At 46.6% G+C, this 16,370-nt stretch overlaps 1 protein-coding gene across 2 annotated transcripts in view; it reads left to right on the plus strand.

Moving 5' to 3' along the window:
* ALDH1L2 (aldehyde dehydrogenase 1 family member L2) overlaps positions 1 to 16,370 on the plus strand; it is an 836,174-nt gene that overhangs the window by 634,706 nt on the left and 185,098 nt on the right. For both annotated transcript variants that reach the window (XM_069629899.1, XM_069629898.1), the window contains exon 16: positions 7,775 to 7,862. In XM_069629899.1, coding sequence (XP_069486000.1) covers positions 7,775 to 7,862 — 88 coding nt within the window. The remainder of the gene's footprint in view (positions 1 to 7,774; positions 7,863 to 16,370) is intronic.

The following is a 16,370-nucleotide window of genomic DNA, read 5'->3' on the forward strand; positions in this document are numbered from 1 at the left end:
AGATTTCTACCCAGGAAGCTGTACCAGAGGCTGATTTTGTCGAGGACAACTTAAAAGAGAAACCACCGGCCAGCCAAGCTATTCCTCTGCTAAACTTGATCAAAAAGCGGTTGGCCCCCTTTATTTACACCTGCCCTAACTAGAGCAATAAATCCTAGAGTAGAAAAATTGTTTAGACCCTCCCCCTCTGACCCTTTTACATCAGGGGCCATGCTACTCCACACTCACTGGTGGTAACTACAACCAGAAAGAGAGCGGGGGTTCCCCTATCAACTGGGGAAGCACCCCTGGACAAAGAGTGCAAGAGGCTGTACGCTCTGGGGAAGAGGGTCACGGCTTCCGTGGCATTTTCCACTTGCATAGCAAATAGCATGACTTTTTTGGATAGGTATGCCGACGCACAATGGACCACGCTAAGGAGGGCCTTCAAGAAGTCCCCGAACTGCTGCGGGCTAGCTTGCTCTCCACAGTAGCAGAAGGCAGACAAGTTAATCAGAGTATTTTAAAGAATACTTTAGATGCGGCAGAGACGGCTGGCAGGTCCTTGGCTCAAGGTACCCTCCTTAAGAGACACGCATGGTTACGAAACGCTAGTTTCAAACCAGAAACTCAAGCTTCACTAATAAATGAGCCGGTGGAAGAGATTAATCTATTTGGAAAAGCAGTAGACGAAGTGCTCGAAACTGCTAAGAAAGATCATGACACCCTCAAGACCTTGGATCAGATCACCCTGAGGCCTTCCCCAAGGAGGGGGAGCGGATCGAGACCTTACTTTCGTGGCCAACGTTTCCCTCAGAACACATACGGCTCTGCAAATAATTGGCCCTCTCCCCAAGGAACCACCACACCATATCCCCCAAGAGGTCAACGAGGTGGAAAAGGAAGGGGCTGGAATTCTACCCCTCGAGGTTCCCCGGCCTCAGGCCAAAAATGACCCGCAGATCCGGGTCCCCTCCCATGCCTCCCTGGTCGGGGGCCGGCTAACATCATTTCTTCAAGCATGGGAAGGGATAACTACAGACCAGTGGCTACTCAAGACCGTTGCCCACGGGTACTGTATAGAATTCTGCCGGTCCCCCCAATTCAGACCTCCACGTTCGAGACGCCTGACGCCAGAACATCTGCGCATCCTGCTACAAGAAGTCAAGACCCTGCAGGAAAAGGGCGCCATAGAAGTCATACCTCTTCCACAGGTAAACAAGGGTATTTATTCAGTGTACTTCCTTGTACCCAAAAAGGATCTCACCATGCGCTCTGTACTAGATTTGCGCCCAGCGAACAAATGTGTGAAACCTCAAATGTTTCGTATGGTCACCCTGCAGGAGGTCATCCCCCTGCTCAAACAGGGGGATTACATGGCAACATTGGACCTGAAAGATGCATACTTTCATAATTCTATGTTGCCGGCGCACAGAAAATACCTCAGGTTCATGATACAAGACAAGCACTATCAGTTCAAAGTGGCATAGCCTCAGCACCAAGGGTATTTACGAAGGTACTGGCAGTGGCAGCAGCACACCTGGGCAGGCTATCCATCCCGATTTATCCTTACCTCGATGACTGGCTCATAACAGGAGACTCTTACGAGACATGCTTGTCAAATACCCAAAGGACTATAGACCTTTTATTCAGCCTGGGATTCTCCATCAACAAGAAGAAATCCAGCTTAGACCCCAGTCAAGTTGAGCAGTTCCTAGGGGCTCTAATTCGATCAAGGGACGGCCTGGTCTTCCCCTCCAACAAGAGGGTCCAAAACATGCTGTTTCAAATCCCTCACTATGTAGCCAGTCGAGAGGTGACAGTATGCAGGGCTACGCGACTGTTGGGAATTATGGCGTCATGCATTGATTTGGTTCCTTGCTTGCACATGCATCCAATGCAGGAGTGGCTCAACAGCCAGTGGTGTCAGGCCAGCGGACAATGGGACGATCTAGTGGTTGTCTCGCCAGCCCTCGTTCTCTCGCTCCAGTGGTGGTCAAGAGAGAACCTCTTGACGAGAAAATCCTTCACCACCCCGCAGTGGAAGCCACTCTCACTACACCCGCATCTCTCACAGGGTGGGGAGCTCACCTGCTTCAACAAACAGCGCACAGAGGGTGGTCGTCAGACATAGCATCTAACCACATAAATCTGTTGGCACTATTGGCCGTTTTGAAGGCACTGAAAGTTTTTCAGACACAACTGCAAGGGAAGACGGTCCTGATCCTCAGACAGCACCACAACCATGTATATCTAGACAAACAGGGGGGCACTCACTCTCCAGGGCTGTCCAAACTGTCCCAGAACATTTGGAAGTGGGCTCTCAAACACATGTTCCTGTTGTCTCAACATGTTCCAGGGGAACTGAATCTTCTTGTAGACGTACTCAGCAGAGATTTCCCACTACGCATGGAGTACGAATGGCAATTACACGAAGACATCGTCTCCAACGTTTTCGCAGAATGGGGGTTACCAGAGATCAACTTGTTCGCAACTCTGGAGAACGCTCAATGCCAAGACTATGCCTCCAGGTACCCCCAGAACCGTTCCAAGGGGAACGGACTCTGGATCACATGGTCAGGGAAATTTGTTTACGCTTTTCCCCTGACTCCCCTACTGAACAAGATAATGCACAAGATACAGCAGGAGCCAGTCACCATGATATTGGTGGCCCCCATGTGGGCCCGCCAACTCTGGTTCGCTCATCTGATGGAGATGTCTCTCTCTCCCCCAGTGAAGCTACCTTGCCCATACAGCATGTTGTCACAGTACAAAGGGCAGACACTCCACCCATGCCTGCAAACATTGAACTTAGTGCCCTGGCTCCTGAGGTCATAGAGTTCGGACACCTGAAACTCCCTCAGAGATGCATGGACATACTTATGGAAGCGAGGAAACCTAACACCCGATATTGCTATTCCAGCAAATGGAAGCGTTTCATTATCTGGTGCAATTTCAAGGGCGTCAATCCCATTGACTGCTCCCCCACGCACATTATATTGTACCTGACTCACTTACTTGACTCAGGCCTGGTTTTTAATTCCCTTAAGATTCATTTAGCTGCTCACTCCACCGACAACACGTCACAACATAAGGTGTTGTGGTGGAAAATACCAGTTATTAAGGCTTTCATGGAAGGGGTCAAGATAATTCATCCCCCCATTTCTAATCCAGCTCCTGGATGGGACCTGAATGTGGTATTAACCAGACTTGTGGGTTCTCCATTTGAATCTATGCATAAAGCAAGTCTCCAGGATCTTAGCTATAAGACAGCCTTCCTAGTGGCTATCACTTCTATTAGAAGGGTTAGTGAACTACAGGCCCTCTCAGTTCTAGACCCTTTCGTTACAGTTCACAGAGATAAGGTGGCTCTGCACACTCACCCTAGATTTGCACCTAAATTTATCTCCAAATTTCATGTGAACCAATCCATAGAACTTCCTACTTTCTTCCAGATCCCTACCAACCTGGCTGAAAGAAGCCTACACACCTTAGATGTCCGTAGGGCAGTCATGTTTTACTTGGACAGAACTAAACCACTGAGAAAGACAAACCAATTTTTCGTTTCAGTGGCAGCTGGTAGAGAAGGGGATCCTGTCTCTAAATCAGTAATCTCAAGGTGGATTGGCAAATGCATCACACTGTGTTATACTCTTGCTAAGAGTGAACTGCCCTTCAAGCCTAGTGCGCATTCTTTTCTGGGCACTGGGGCTTCCATAGCATTCATTGCAAATGTTCCCCTAGAGTCCATTTTCAGAGCTGCAACCTGGAGTTCTGTACACACCTTTACAAAACACTATTGCCTAGGCTCTCATTCTAGATCTGACTCTCAGGTGGGACAAGCAGTATTAAGACATCTTTTCTCTACTGTTCCTTCTCACAACCCACCTCCAACTCCGGGTACTGCTCGCTAGTCTATGCACAGCATGTGATTCTAAGCAGATTAGCAAACATCAGAAGACATGCATTACTTACCGTAAAAGTATTTCTGATGATTGTATCTGCTTAGATTCACATGCGCCCACCCTTCCTCCCCGCTCGGATGGAAGGAACATAGACATCTTACTACTTTCTCTCTTTTCTGTACTCACTCACGATAGTCGTAGGCTCCCTCATGGCAGAAAAAATACAATCTGAGGGACCTCGACGCGTGAGGGATTTTGGGTACACTACACGTCACGTTGGGATAGTATTACAGGCACGCCTATGTCGAAGTCCCCTTTTGATTCTCAAAAGACAAGATGCAATACTCCGCGGTTACCACTGATGTCGGACCATATGCACAGCATGTGAATCTAAGCAGATACAATCATCAGAAATGCTTTTACGGTAAGTAATGCATGTCATCTTCACTATTCAACAATTGAGTTTGCATTGTCTGACAATTACCGTTTGGGCTTACAAGGCTTTCACTCACATGCAAGTGATTCTCCTTGGCTACAGTTGCCTGTCTTTGTTCGTGCAAGGGATCAGAATGCTCAGTAACACTCACTGGCTTCTGTCTTTGCTCCCTTCCCATTCCGCAGGGCTTCAACTGCTTCTGGCTTCTTTTAACATGCACTCTTCCTCAGTGAGGGTGTCTCTGTTCCCGCCACGCAGTTCCGGGGCTCGTCTCGCTCCTGGGGCACTCGGCTGCACACCAACTTGCAGCCACAGTCTCCGGCGCCCTTCCTGCTGTGCAATCTATGCAATCAGGTTCACATGGGGAAAAGCAGTTTTCCTTCATGCTCTCCGCTGCTCAAACCTCTGCACTTCAGGGGGGAAAGGACCCTGTCAGGACCAGAAGATGAAATCTGTTTCACATTGCTCCCGGTGCCCTCTTTCCACCACATGCTCTCCTTCTGTTACTGCTACTGCTGCTGCTACTACTCCAGCTCCACCTCCATCTAATGATCTGCACCTGAGGGGGCCTTTTATAGCTTCTCTGCCTCCCTCAGGTGTGGATCATTATGCTTAACAAGCTCACCACTCCTGCAACAATGCTCGTGAGTCCTCTTCCTCGTTCCAGTACTTAGAGAATTATGCCACTTGTAGTCCCTATCATAATCACCAAAGGATGGGTGTCTCCTTCATCGTGGATCTAGGGAGCAACAAAAATCAAAAGTACCAGAAAAACCTGGTCACACGGTCAAATACTAGTATAAGCACAATAAACTGAAAAGTTCGACTTCTGTGTGCATACGAAAGGGGATAGGCTGGGTCAAGAGAAATGAAACATATACATATTTTATTAGTCAAATATAAACAATTAAAAAAATCTTAATAACATATAATAGATCGTAAAATCAATACACATATATGGTTAAAAACTATTCAACTTGAATACATACCTAAAACTATAGAGATGAATCTACTTACCACGAGAATACAATAATGGGATGCTGTAAATATATGACTAAACCCAGTTTAACCCTGCTGCAGTTAGGGTTTATATTGGTATTCTTAATAGATTATGCTGTTCAAAAGATTGGGCCATGTCCACAACCATTTAAAGTGCAAATTTCAAAAAGTACTGAATCAGCAATAGTGGTAACAGCACTTGAATTGTTGAAATATTAAGGCATTCTATAGAATAATAGGTAGTTTCAAATAACCTTAAAGTGCAAAACATCATAAAGTGCAATATTCTGTGGTAAAGAGCATACAAAGTGCTAACTGTCTACTACTAGTACCTTGTACAATATAATAATTCATCTGTTTTTCAAGGTATCAGATTAAAATGTATTTTTCGACTAACGTAAATGTTTAGTTCATGCCACTCAAAAAAGAGAGGAGTGAGCTGACAATCGTCTTTATCAGGACATATGTGAAACCAATACGTTTTAATTAATTAGTTTGAGAAACGTTTGTAAAATGTAATAGACGTCTTATTTATCCTCAATTCAATGTATTTCTGTCGAGGTAATCTTCATCTGGAATCATTTTTTAAATTTTGTTCATTAGTGATCCACTTCTTCACTTATCACCTCCAAAGGTGGTTCATGAAATGAATGCGCTGTCCAACCACCATGGGGAAAATTGCAGACACTGCATAAGTCAATCTCCATTGTTGTAGTGAGGGGCACATCGAAGAATGGTGTAGATCCCCCCCCTGTAATTTCAATAGGAGATATGATGTAGATCAGCCCAAATCGACTGGCCATCAAGCGCCAGACTTGAATAACTGCCTCAGCAATTGGCCGGAAGACCCGATCTCAGAGTGGCAACTATGTGGACCGCCGAGTTATCCCAATGCAATAAAGTCGCAAACGCGGTAAAGTCCACGATTAAGTTCGATGTAATCATGAAATGCCGTAGTCCCTATCAACAAAATTAGGGGTTTTCCCGGTCTTCCTGACTTGCTTCCCCCCTCATGTGATCCTCCCGCATGAACACCTGCCCCAGGGTCGGGATCAGGAAGCGTCTGCCCTTCCCTGGCCTCATACGAAGGGTCCAAGGCCAGGTTTTTTGGGGAAATCATTGCTGACTCGTCACACTTGCCAAAGAACGACATGCTGAGCAAGATTCGTTCTACTCAATCATTGCTCATGCAGTAAAGACTTAGGGCCTCATTAGGACCCAGGCGGTAAGGGGTTTACGGCGGTGTAAACAGCGCTGACCCTTACCGCCTGATTCCGAGGTCCCTTAGCGCCATGGAGGATTTAACACCTGCTTTTAGCAGGTGTTAAAATCCATGACGGTAAGGGACCATGGTGCTAATTACGCCACCGTAATTTACGGTGGCGTAATTAACGCCTTCCCCACTCCCATTATGCCCTATGGGGCAAAAATGGGAATGGGGAAGGGTAAATGGGGATTGGGGACTTACCGCCCCGCCAACCTCGGAATGGGGCGGTAAGTCCGCCAACCACCATGGCGTAAACATAGTTTACGCCATGGTGGTAAAGGTACGACCCAGGCGGTAACTTACCGCCTGGGTCGTAATTGTCACGTTAGTCGGGTTCCCTTGCAGGCTCGTTTGTACTACATCTGTAGAATCTCTACATCTACTTGTGCTCTTAAATAGCGCACAATCGTATATTTGGAAGTCCTTTCTGAGCTAAAGGCATGCACCTGAACATACATGTTTGTGTGAATCAGTGGACAGTACCTTATTAATACTGAATTCAATACACAACTAATATCCAAATAACACCTAAATCTCCAACCAGAGCGTTATTCATCATTCTCCAAGGCCTTCATATAAAATGACACTTAGGTGATAATTCTGAGGTATGCGGTGATGGGAACTCTGTAATGGTTTCAGGGTATGGAGGATATTAACCTTCATAGTATTCCAGGAATACCACTACAGATAGTCCTCCAAGAGATTTCAGCCTAAAGTCTGCCTATTTTTACCTCCACTACACAGGTGACGGTAAAGATTTCAAAATGCCTATGAAGTATGTACAATGGTTTTTGCTGTACAGAAGGAAAGTGCAAGCTTGTTGCTTCAATAGTCCAGTATGTAAATGTGTCCATTGTCAGAGGTAACCATTGGTGATAATTGCATTCTTGGACTACCACTATCGGTATTCAAGAAACAGCACTTCTGCCAGTAATACATTCTTTTTGCAGAATTGCTACCAGTATGGGTGGTATTTAGTGCCTTTGGTATTTCTGCAAAAAGAAAATGCTAAACGGATAATGTCCAACCAAAGAAGAATCAACTGCTTGCTCTGCCTGGTCCTTTTTAGGGGGGGCAGAAGCCAATGTCAACCGTGGCATGTAACCTTGTGTGGGCATTATTTGCATTCCACCTGTATATGTGAACCCACTATAATAACCAATATCCTTCCCCTTTTTCTGTATTCAGGTTACTCCTCTGACAGCCTTGAAGTTTGCTGAATTGACCGTCAAAGCTGGGATTCCTAAGGGCGTGATCAACATTTTACCTGGCTCGGGTATGGTTCTGAACGTACTTATCATTTTTTCATTTAATGTTGATCTCAGATTTATTCTGTGAATGGTGTGCATAGAGAGTGACTGCAATGATTTTCCATGAGACACAAAGCGGAACAAGAAACAAAGTTGTGCGTGCCAACTTAAGGCCAGAATTGGTGCAGGTCTGGGTGCAGCCCGGTGCCTCCACATGAATGATGTGTTTGGCAGAGGAGTCCTGCACATGATTGAAAGCGCTCACAGTTCAAGAGAGCACTGACCTTATTTCATACACCTGTCAATGTCCTGAGGAAAGGGACATCATATATCCAAAAACTAGAAGTAACGTTGACCTCAGATCTATCTAAATAGGCCTCAATGACTGCAGCCGCAGGTCCTGATCCATGAAATTCTTGTTGCGGGTTAAGGCTGCCAACATTTAATAGGCTGCTAATCACTTCTCTGTCTGTAGAGATTTGAATGTGTAATTAAGTTAGTAAGTAATTTTGTGAGTTTATTAACAGCCTGATGTTGCAATTCGTCCCTACATCGTGTAAGGCAATGTTAAATCTGCAGCTGGGTTGGTGTTGCTTTGAGTTTGATAACTTGCAGAGAATTCTCATACTTGTTAAAATGTATTAAAATGTTAACATTGCGTTTTGAGCCTGGAAAGAGTTTGATATTGCATTGATGTCTGACCCACGTACTAAACTGAAGTGTAATCTATGGAACGTTTGGCATTGCTCTGGGCAACCTTTCAGATCATCTTTTTTCTGCCTGTAATGCAATCACAGAAGGGGGCCCCATCTGCAAATCGGACGTGGTTCTGTTTGTATTTATTGTGCCCTTTGGCCAAAGCAACAAGACCATAAAGAGTGGTAAGATTAAAAGGTATTGATGACAAACTAACCAGAATTAAGGAAAGTACATGGGAGGTGCAGAAAAATGACTGTTTCGAGAGAGACGAAGAAGGTGAGCTTTTTTTTTTTCAACTTTATTTAACATGTTTTCACATGTGAGAATAAACTTGTAGGTAGTACAATAGAATCAGTATCTACATAACAGTTTGAAAGATGTGAATGAAAAGAGGAAGGGTGGCGCTCCAATGTTTTGGAACAAGTAGAAGGAAAGAATGAAAACGGTCGGAAGCGGGGGTGGGGGGTCTGGGAAGATTGGTGGCATGAAAAGCTAAAAAAAGGATGAACACAGCCAATGTTAAAAAGAAAGAAATGGCAGGAGCATGTAGTGCTGGAGACCTACACAGAGAAGGAAAGGGAATAGGATATCAGTATTAGAGGCGTTAAGGTGTAGAATGTGGGAAGAACTTCTGAGACAATAGAATTGAGAGAATCAGTAAATGAGGTGAAGGAGAAGAAGAATGAAGTGTCCTCACTATAGGAATGATAAGGTAAGTTATAGGCAGATGAAGAGTAGAGAGGGATAGTATAGAAGAGGAAAAAAGCAGAGGTCCAAGTACAGTGCCTTGGTGGATCCCATAAGGGAACAGGCAGGAAGGGGAGGTTTGTCCATATCAAGAGACAGAGTCGGAGTAGTTGGAGAGATAAGAGCACAGCCATTCAAGAACGTAGTCAGGGAGCCCGAGTGAAGTGAGAGAAAAAAGAACAGAGTGATCCACGGTGTCAAAAGTTGCCTAGAGATGCAGAAGGATAAGAGTGACAAGCAGATGGAGTAGCATTGGAGACGTGGAGGAGAGCAGTCTAAAAGGAGCGGAAAGGGGCGGAAGCCGGACTGAAGGAGAGACAGAAGAGAATGTAGATTTAGATAGGATGATACCTGTGAATGGACCGTACGCTCAAGTAATTTGGAGCGATGGGGCAGAAATTGTGGAGCGTGGAATCAAGATAGTTTTTAAAAAATATTTCATGGTGTGCTTAAAAAGGATGGGAAACAACAGTTTATTAAGTAGACAAGTAAGATATGAGATGTTGATAGGCTAGAGGGAAGATTCAAGAGGGTCAAGAGGGGAAGTGGAGGGATGATCATGCAAGAAAAGGGTAACCGGGTCAAAGCCTGTGACTGGAGAGAAAGATGAGAGAGTGAGAGAGCCGGAAGCACTCAGCCGGGCATACCTTGGATGCTGTTACCTCAGCAGACATCCCCATCTTCCCCCCCTCTTATTACTCCTCTCTCATGGTCTGATCATGCTCTCCTGTCCTCTCACCTGGACCTCTTAGGTCCCCCGGCTAAGCCTCTGCCTGCACTGCCAGTCTCCTTCTCCGTCATTCGACAGATGAAGCGAGTGTCAGCTCTTGGCACTTTCATTCCCCCTCCAACTCCTGCCATGGACGCCCACACTGACTTTACCCTTGCTAATCTTCACCTCTCTATCACCAACATCCTGGACATCCTTACCCCCGTCATGAGTATCCGCATGAAGTCTGCCTCCAAGCACAACACCTGGTATGACTCTGACCTGGCCTCTCTGAAACACAAATGCAGAGTTGCTGAGCAGATGTGGCGGGCTTCAGGCACTTCCTCTGACAGTCTATCCTGCCGTCTGCTCTAAAGGCAATACAGACTCTCCACCCGCTGGAAGAAGAGGGCCCATATCCAAGTCGCATCTCTGGGGCCACTAACAACACAGACGTACTGTTTTAAATCTGCAAGGAACTCGCCAATCCTACCGCAGTCTTCACTTCTCCCCTGCTATCCCTGGCCCTATGTACTTCATTGACCTCCCACTACTTAACCAAACCTCAGGACATCCTGTCCTCACTCTCATGTACACCCCTCCCTCCTCACTCCCCAGCTCTCAGGCCTCCCTTGGCCCCCCTTCCCCTTTCCCACCCCTCATCCCTTCTCTCCTACTTTTGTCTCTCTCGCCCATAGCACCGGATGAGGTCTCTAGACAAGTCCTCTCTATGAAAGTCTCCTCCAAACAGGTGCTCCCTTGCTCCTCCAGAACTATCAAGGACAACATTGCTTCCCTTGTGCCAGCCTTGCTGATTTCTGCAATCACTTTTTTGCCACTGGCTTCTTCCTGCTGCTCGTTAAGCACTCCCTTGTGCATCCTCTCCTCAAAAAGCCCTCTGCCGACCCTTCCTGAATCTGTTGGTTATCTCCACGACCACCAGTCTGGCTTCAGATCAACCAGAGGCACTAAAGCTGCTCTCCTGAACACCTGTGATGACTTGCTTTCAAATTTCAGTTCCAACTCTCCATCCGTTCTTATTCTTCTGGATCTTTCCTTGACCTTTGACACAGTCAATCATACCACCCTGACAAATTGGCTCTGTGACACTGTTGGCATCACAGGCCTGGCACTGGACCAGTTGACCTCATTCCTCTGACCGACATTCCCAGGTTCAATTGAGCCCTTTTCTCTCCCCTATCACACTCTCCATCTGTGGCGTCCCTCAAGGCTCTATCCTCTCGCTGTGGCACTTCAACATCTACCTTGCCCCTCTGGCCCACCTGATCTCCTCCTTCTCTTCTCAGTTCCAGTGTTATGCAGACGACACAAGGCTCTCCTTCAAGCTTCCCAACACTGCCTCCTCTTTCTCCTCTCTCATCCCTGACTGTCTGACTGCTATTCAGATGTAGCGTGCTGCCAATGATCTCTGCCTTAATGCCAGTAAGACTGAGATCCTTCTCATTGGGACCTCAGCTCCCTCCTACCCTCTGGTCGGCCTCTATGGGTCCCTTCCCCTCAGCTTCTTGTGAGGCAAAAAACCTGGTTGTCATCTTTGACTCCTCTCTCTTCTTCTCTCCTCACATCGCGGACCTTGCCAAGATGGCCCACTCTCAGCTGCATGTCCTCAGAGGCATCCTCCTTTTCCTCGCCTTCCCACAGAAACTCAATGTCTCCAGAGCTCTTGTCCTCTCAAGGCTGGACTACTGCAAAAGCCTCTTCCTCAATCTGCCTAACACCTCCTTTCGCCCCTTCAACTAATCCAGAATAGGACTGCAAGACTTATACTTGGCCTCAAGCCAGGGACTGCATCTCTCCTGCCCTAACATCTCTCCATTGGCTCCCAGTTGCTGCTAGGATCATGTTCAAGACCCTCTGCAACATCCACAAGGCTTTCCGGGGCCTGGCACCCCGCTACATCCAACTCCCTCTCCCTAGATACCTCCCTGCTAGAGCCCTTTGGTCCTCTGGCTCCAACTCTTTGCAGATCAGACGCTTCTCTAAGCAGAGGGTGGGGGGTAGATCTCTCTCCTCTGCAGGAGCCCCCTCTAGAATGGTCCCCCTGCCCCTTTCAGGCTTGAGCCAGACCTCCTTAAGTTCTGGAAGCTCCTCAAGACCCTCCCTTTCGCCACTTCCTTCTCTCTCCCCCTCTCCTGCTAATGTCCCCGTCTGCCGCAGGGAATGGCTGCCTAATTTCCCTCTGAGTTCTACAAGGCACCAGCCCACCCAGTTCACCCCCCCTTCCTCGCACTTAGCATGTGGACCATCACCCCTGCATCCCATACAATCCCTGGCACTTGCCCACTTGATATCCCCTTAGCACTCGCCTAGCCCCTGTGGCCCTTTGACCCGCCCTCCTACACCCTCCTCTTCCCACCGTTGCACATTGCATTTTGCGCAAACTGGCACTCCCCCCAACGCCCTCGTACTTCTTGTTACTGCACTTGCACGATCCGAATGTCACAAGGCCTAATAGGATAGTTAATCATTATTGTTATCTTTCTCCCTTGTCCCTCCTCCCCTCTTTTTGTTGCTGTCTATTGGCGCCTTGAAACATGTGTTGTATAGGTGCCTTACAAATATCCAATAAATAAGGGAGAGGGAGAGGGAGAAGGGAGGGTGGCGAGGTGGAAGGAACAGGGGCAGTCCAGCATGAAATGCTCGGTCCACATCCCTTCTTTACAAGACCACAAGAAACTCCAAACATGTCAGTAAGATGCATCTTGAGTCTGTAGGCACACCAAGCACAGGACCTGCTCCTAGACATAGACATCACAGGGCATACTCTTTGCACTTCTGACAACTGTGAACACCTACATGAACCAGAATCACTTAAAGGATCATTCATTTCTCAATGTACTCTCTGTGTATTGTAATGCATCAGAAGGAAGACTCTTGATACACGTGCATTATGTTGATTGCTATAGATTTTCATGAACACAAAATGGGTTGGAAAAATACCTATCTTGCCTTATCGCCATGAGGGGTTTCCCTGCCTCTACAAACCGAAGGATGTCAACTGTCAGGATGTCCAAAAGCAAAAGAGCTCTGCATCCTGTACCAAAATGCTAACCTGACCCTTACATATCAAACCTATGAAAACGTGAAAAGGGGTAAAGTCTATGGCGAGCAATCGTTTTTCTCTCCACAGTTTCAACACAAAGTTCCAAAGTGAAAACGTGTAAAAAGAAACAAGTGATTAAAGTTCCCCACTCCTCAAGAGGAGTCCTCCATTCCCAAGTTTTAGCACAAGCACAGTTCTTTTCCTCTACACTTTTACTTTCTTTTACAGTTCAAACAACACAATTTATTTCCCAGGGGCTCCCTTGCCCTGGAGCTCCCAAATTCTCAAGAGGTTACTTCTCTCTTCTTAATTCTCACAGTCAACTACTCTGCCTGGTATACCCTCCTGCCAGGGCTTTCACTTCATTCCAACAAAAAGATTTCATCCACTTCGGGGGAATTCCCTTCCCTTGAAACACACATCTTCTGTTTTCCACTTTAAAGGCAAATGGGTCTTCCCTTATTTTCTCATACCTGCGTCTGAGTCGCTTAATCACGGTGTGTTCATCATTATTCAAATGTCCTGATTCTTTCAAACTCAAATAGTTCACACACTTTCACTTCTCCTTATTTATCTCTAGGGTTATCGAGCCACTCGCATTCTTGTACGTTATTGCTTTTAGCTGTCTCAGTGTTTCAGATCCCCAGCTGACATTCACCCAGCTTGTTAACAGTGTGCGGCAAACTCTTTGGAGCGCCCCAACATCCCATACTCCTCTATCGGGCTCACTGGTGTTCGTCGGCAGCTCCAGCGTCCCTCACAGCCTCCCGTTCTCCCAGTGGTCGGCGTTCTGACGCGGAAGTCGTCCTCTTCGCGCTGCAGTCCACGCTGTGCCTTCGAAGTTCTTGGCAGCTTCCCCTGCATACGGCACCTTGGCTGCGGTCCTTCCCTCTGAGTCTCTCCGTCTGGCACTGCCAACAATTCTCCCACTCAGCTCTACAAACTGCTTCTTCTCTGTGTCCCGACCGGCTTTGGGATTTAAATGTCTCTCCCCATTTTGGCACTTCTATTTTTAAAGAGTGTGCCACCTCCTAGACTCAAAAAACAACTGAAGTGCGTCCCTAGTTTTGGACTCCATACTGCTCCCATGCTCTTCCTCGTCTCAGTTCGTTCATGAGGAGAGTGGGAAAACGTCTTACAGTTTTCTCTAGGTGTATTGATTGCCTCTATGTTGCAGTCAGACATATGTGTTGGGACATTTAAAGAGTGTGTGTTATAGCCTTAATGAAAGGGGGATACCAGGTTCCTGCTAGTCGGTCTCCTTCCCTCCCATGAGGGCTACCTACCCCATGTGATCCTCCCTCGGAAAACCACCCCCAGGGTTGGGATCCGGTAGCGCCTTGCCCTTCCCTAGCCACATGGGAAGAGGGTTTCCGCTGGGAGGTAGTGATGACATTGCTATATTCACCACAGTATGTGTTATTGGCTAAATTGTAGCAACTTTATTCTAACCACTCAAGGATAGAGTCCCTAAAAATGTTCAGCTGGAAGTCAGAATGGGAATAAATGGTAATTTACGCTTGTGTAAATTACATGCAATTCATGAGCACAAGCAGTGAATGCATGAAAGTGCGTATGCACCAAATCTTAACTTTATGCACTAGTTAGAGCAACCGCATATGCCTAAGGCCTACCAGGAGGTGTTCAGGGTGGAACCAAGATGCGTACACTGCAAATTAGAATAACACACAGATAGTTTTAACTTGATGGCTATTGACACATTTTCCAGTGTATTGTTACGACTTATCAACATCTATTACTTAGATGCAAGTCGTTGAAAAAATGAATGACAGAACGCTAAAATATTCTGTGTCACACACTATAACATTGTATAGGAAGGAAAGACCTTTAAACCAAAGATTTTCTACTACTATATCACAGATGCTCTTAACCTGGTTATGCTTACCGCTAGTTATTTGTACACTACACGTTGTAGGAGGCATAAGTAATCCACGTAAGAGAATCAACACACTTACTTACATAAGTAAGCTTAGACATGTCACCTATGCATGCGTAGGTCGAAATAATTCTTTAAAAAAGTACACGCATGACCTGTTGATTATACATTACTCATGTATGGAGGATAGCACAGGGGCAACGTGATAGTCTTGGAAGGAAGACACACAGAGCAGCAGAGGTTTGAATCCCGGCTCTGCGTGTAGAAACCGAACGTAAGCATGGTATTGGACGTGTAATAAAAACCCCAATTAAATAAATAAATCAGCTTGTTTTTTATTTTATTGATAGTTTTCTGCGATTTTAAATGTATCTGAATGCTCTTAGGAGACTCTGCTGACAAAACACATTGCACATAAATTAACGTATTGATTGTAAATGTCTTCTGTACACCAAAAGCACAAAGCTGCGTTCATAGGGATTCCCATTGCATGTTGGAGCACAGTCACACGCTCAGTAGTTTCTTCACATGATGTAGATCACCAGTTTAAATTCAAGCTCCCAAAAGAACTACACCTAAGTTCCCTTACACTGCAGAGCAGCTGAAAGGCAGGGTCAAAGTCCTTATAAAAGGCAGGGCCTGTGGCATAAAGCGGTCGGAGGAAGAGCTTGTTTGGATCTGTTTCAAGAGGTGAATGGAAGGAGGTTGCGAAAGATCAACCGATGGGAGACTGGAGGAGAGCCCCTGGAACTTGGGGTGAGCCGGAGACGGGAACATGGAGGGGAGGCATACCCGATACATTGAGTGTCAAAGGACTCGGCTGGATGGGATGGGGAAAGTCCCAGGGATTTGAACGAGAGATCCAGAGGAGCAGTAGACACAGAGAAGGAGAATGAGAAAGAGGAAAGAAATGAGGAGATGGTGGAAGAGTGGTTGAAAGGTGTGGAGAAATGGAGAAACATCAGGAAGTAAAAAGTGAAGTGGCGGAACATCAAGGAGTTAAAGGAGGAAGGGCTAGAAAGGATGGAGAAAGAGTGGGGCATTACATCGGAGAGCCAGAAGGATAGTGAGAATGTGAAAGTGGTGAACCGTCAGACACCAAAAGTTACAAATAGGAAGGAAGGGGTAATAGGACGAGCTCTTGGCAAGTCACACAAGGGGATCAGGAGAATGACAGCTCGAAAGGAAGAAAGGTCCTAGGGAAGGCCCCTATAGGCACACTACTTGAGGTGAGATTCTAAGGGAAAGGGGGAGACTAGAGCAGGTGGCTGGAAAGCCTGGGAGGTAGTAAGAGGCTTAGGTGTTCAGACCTCAGGGCAGTCTCCATGCTCCCTTCAGCTCCTCGCGTTGGCTTAAGGACAGGTCCACCACGATACCACCTACAGAGGCCATGAAAATACTCCAGTTGGAAGCAGAGA

The sequence above is a fragment of the Ambystoma mexicanum genome, chromosome 12 (genome assembly GCF_040938575.1).
Source record: "Ambystoma mexicanum isolate Mex_15411 chromosome 12, UKY_AmexF1_1, whole genome shotgun sequence".
NCBI classification, from domain to species: Eukaryota; Metazoa; Chordata; class Amphibia; order Caudata; family Ambystomatidae; genus Ambystoma; species Ambystoma mexicanum.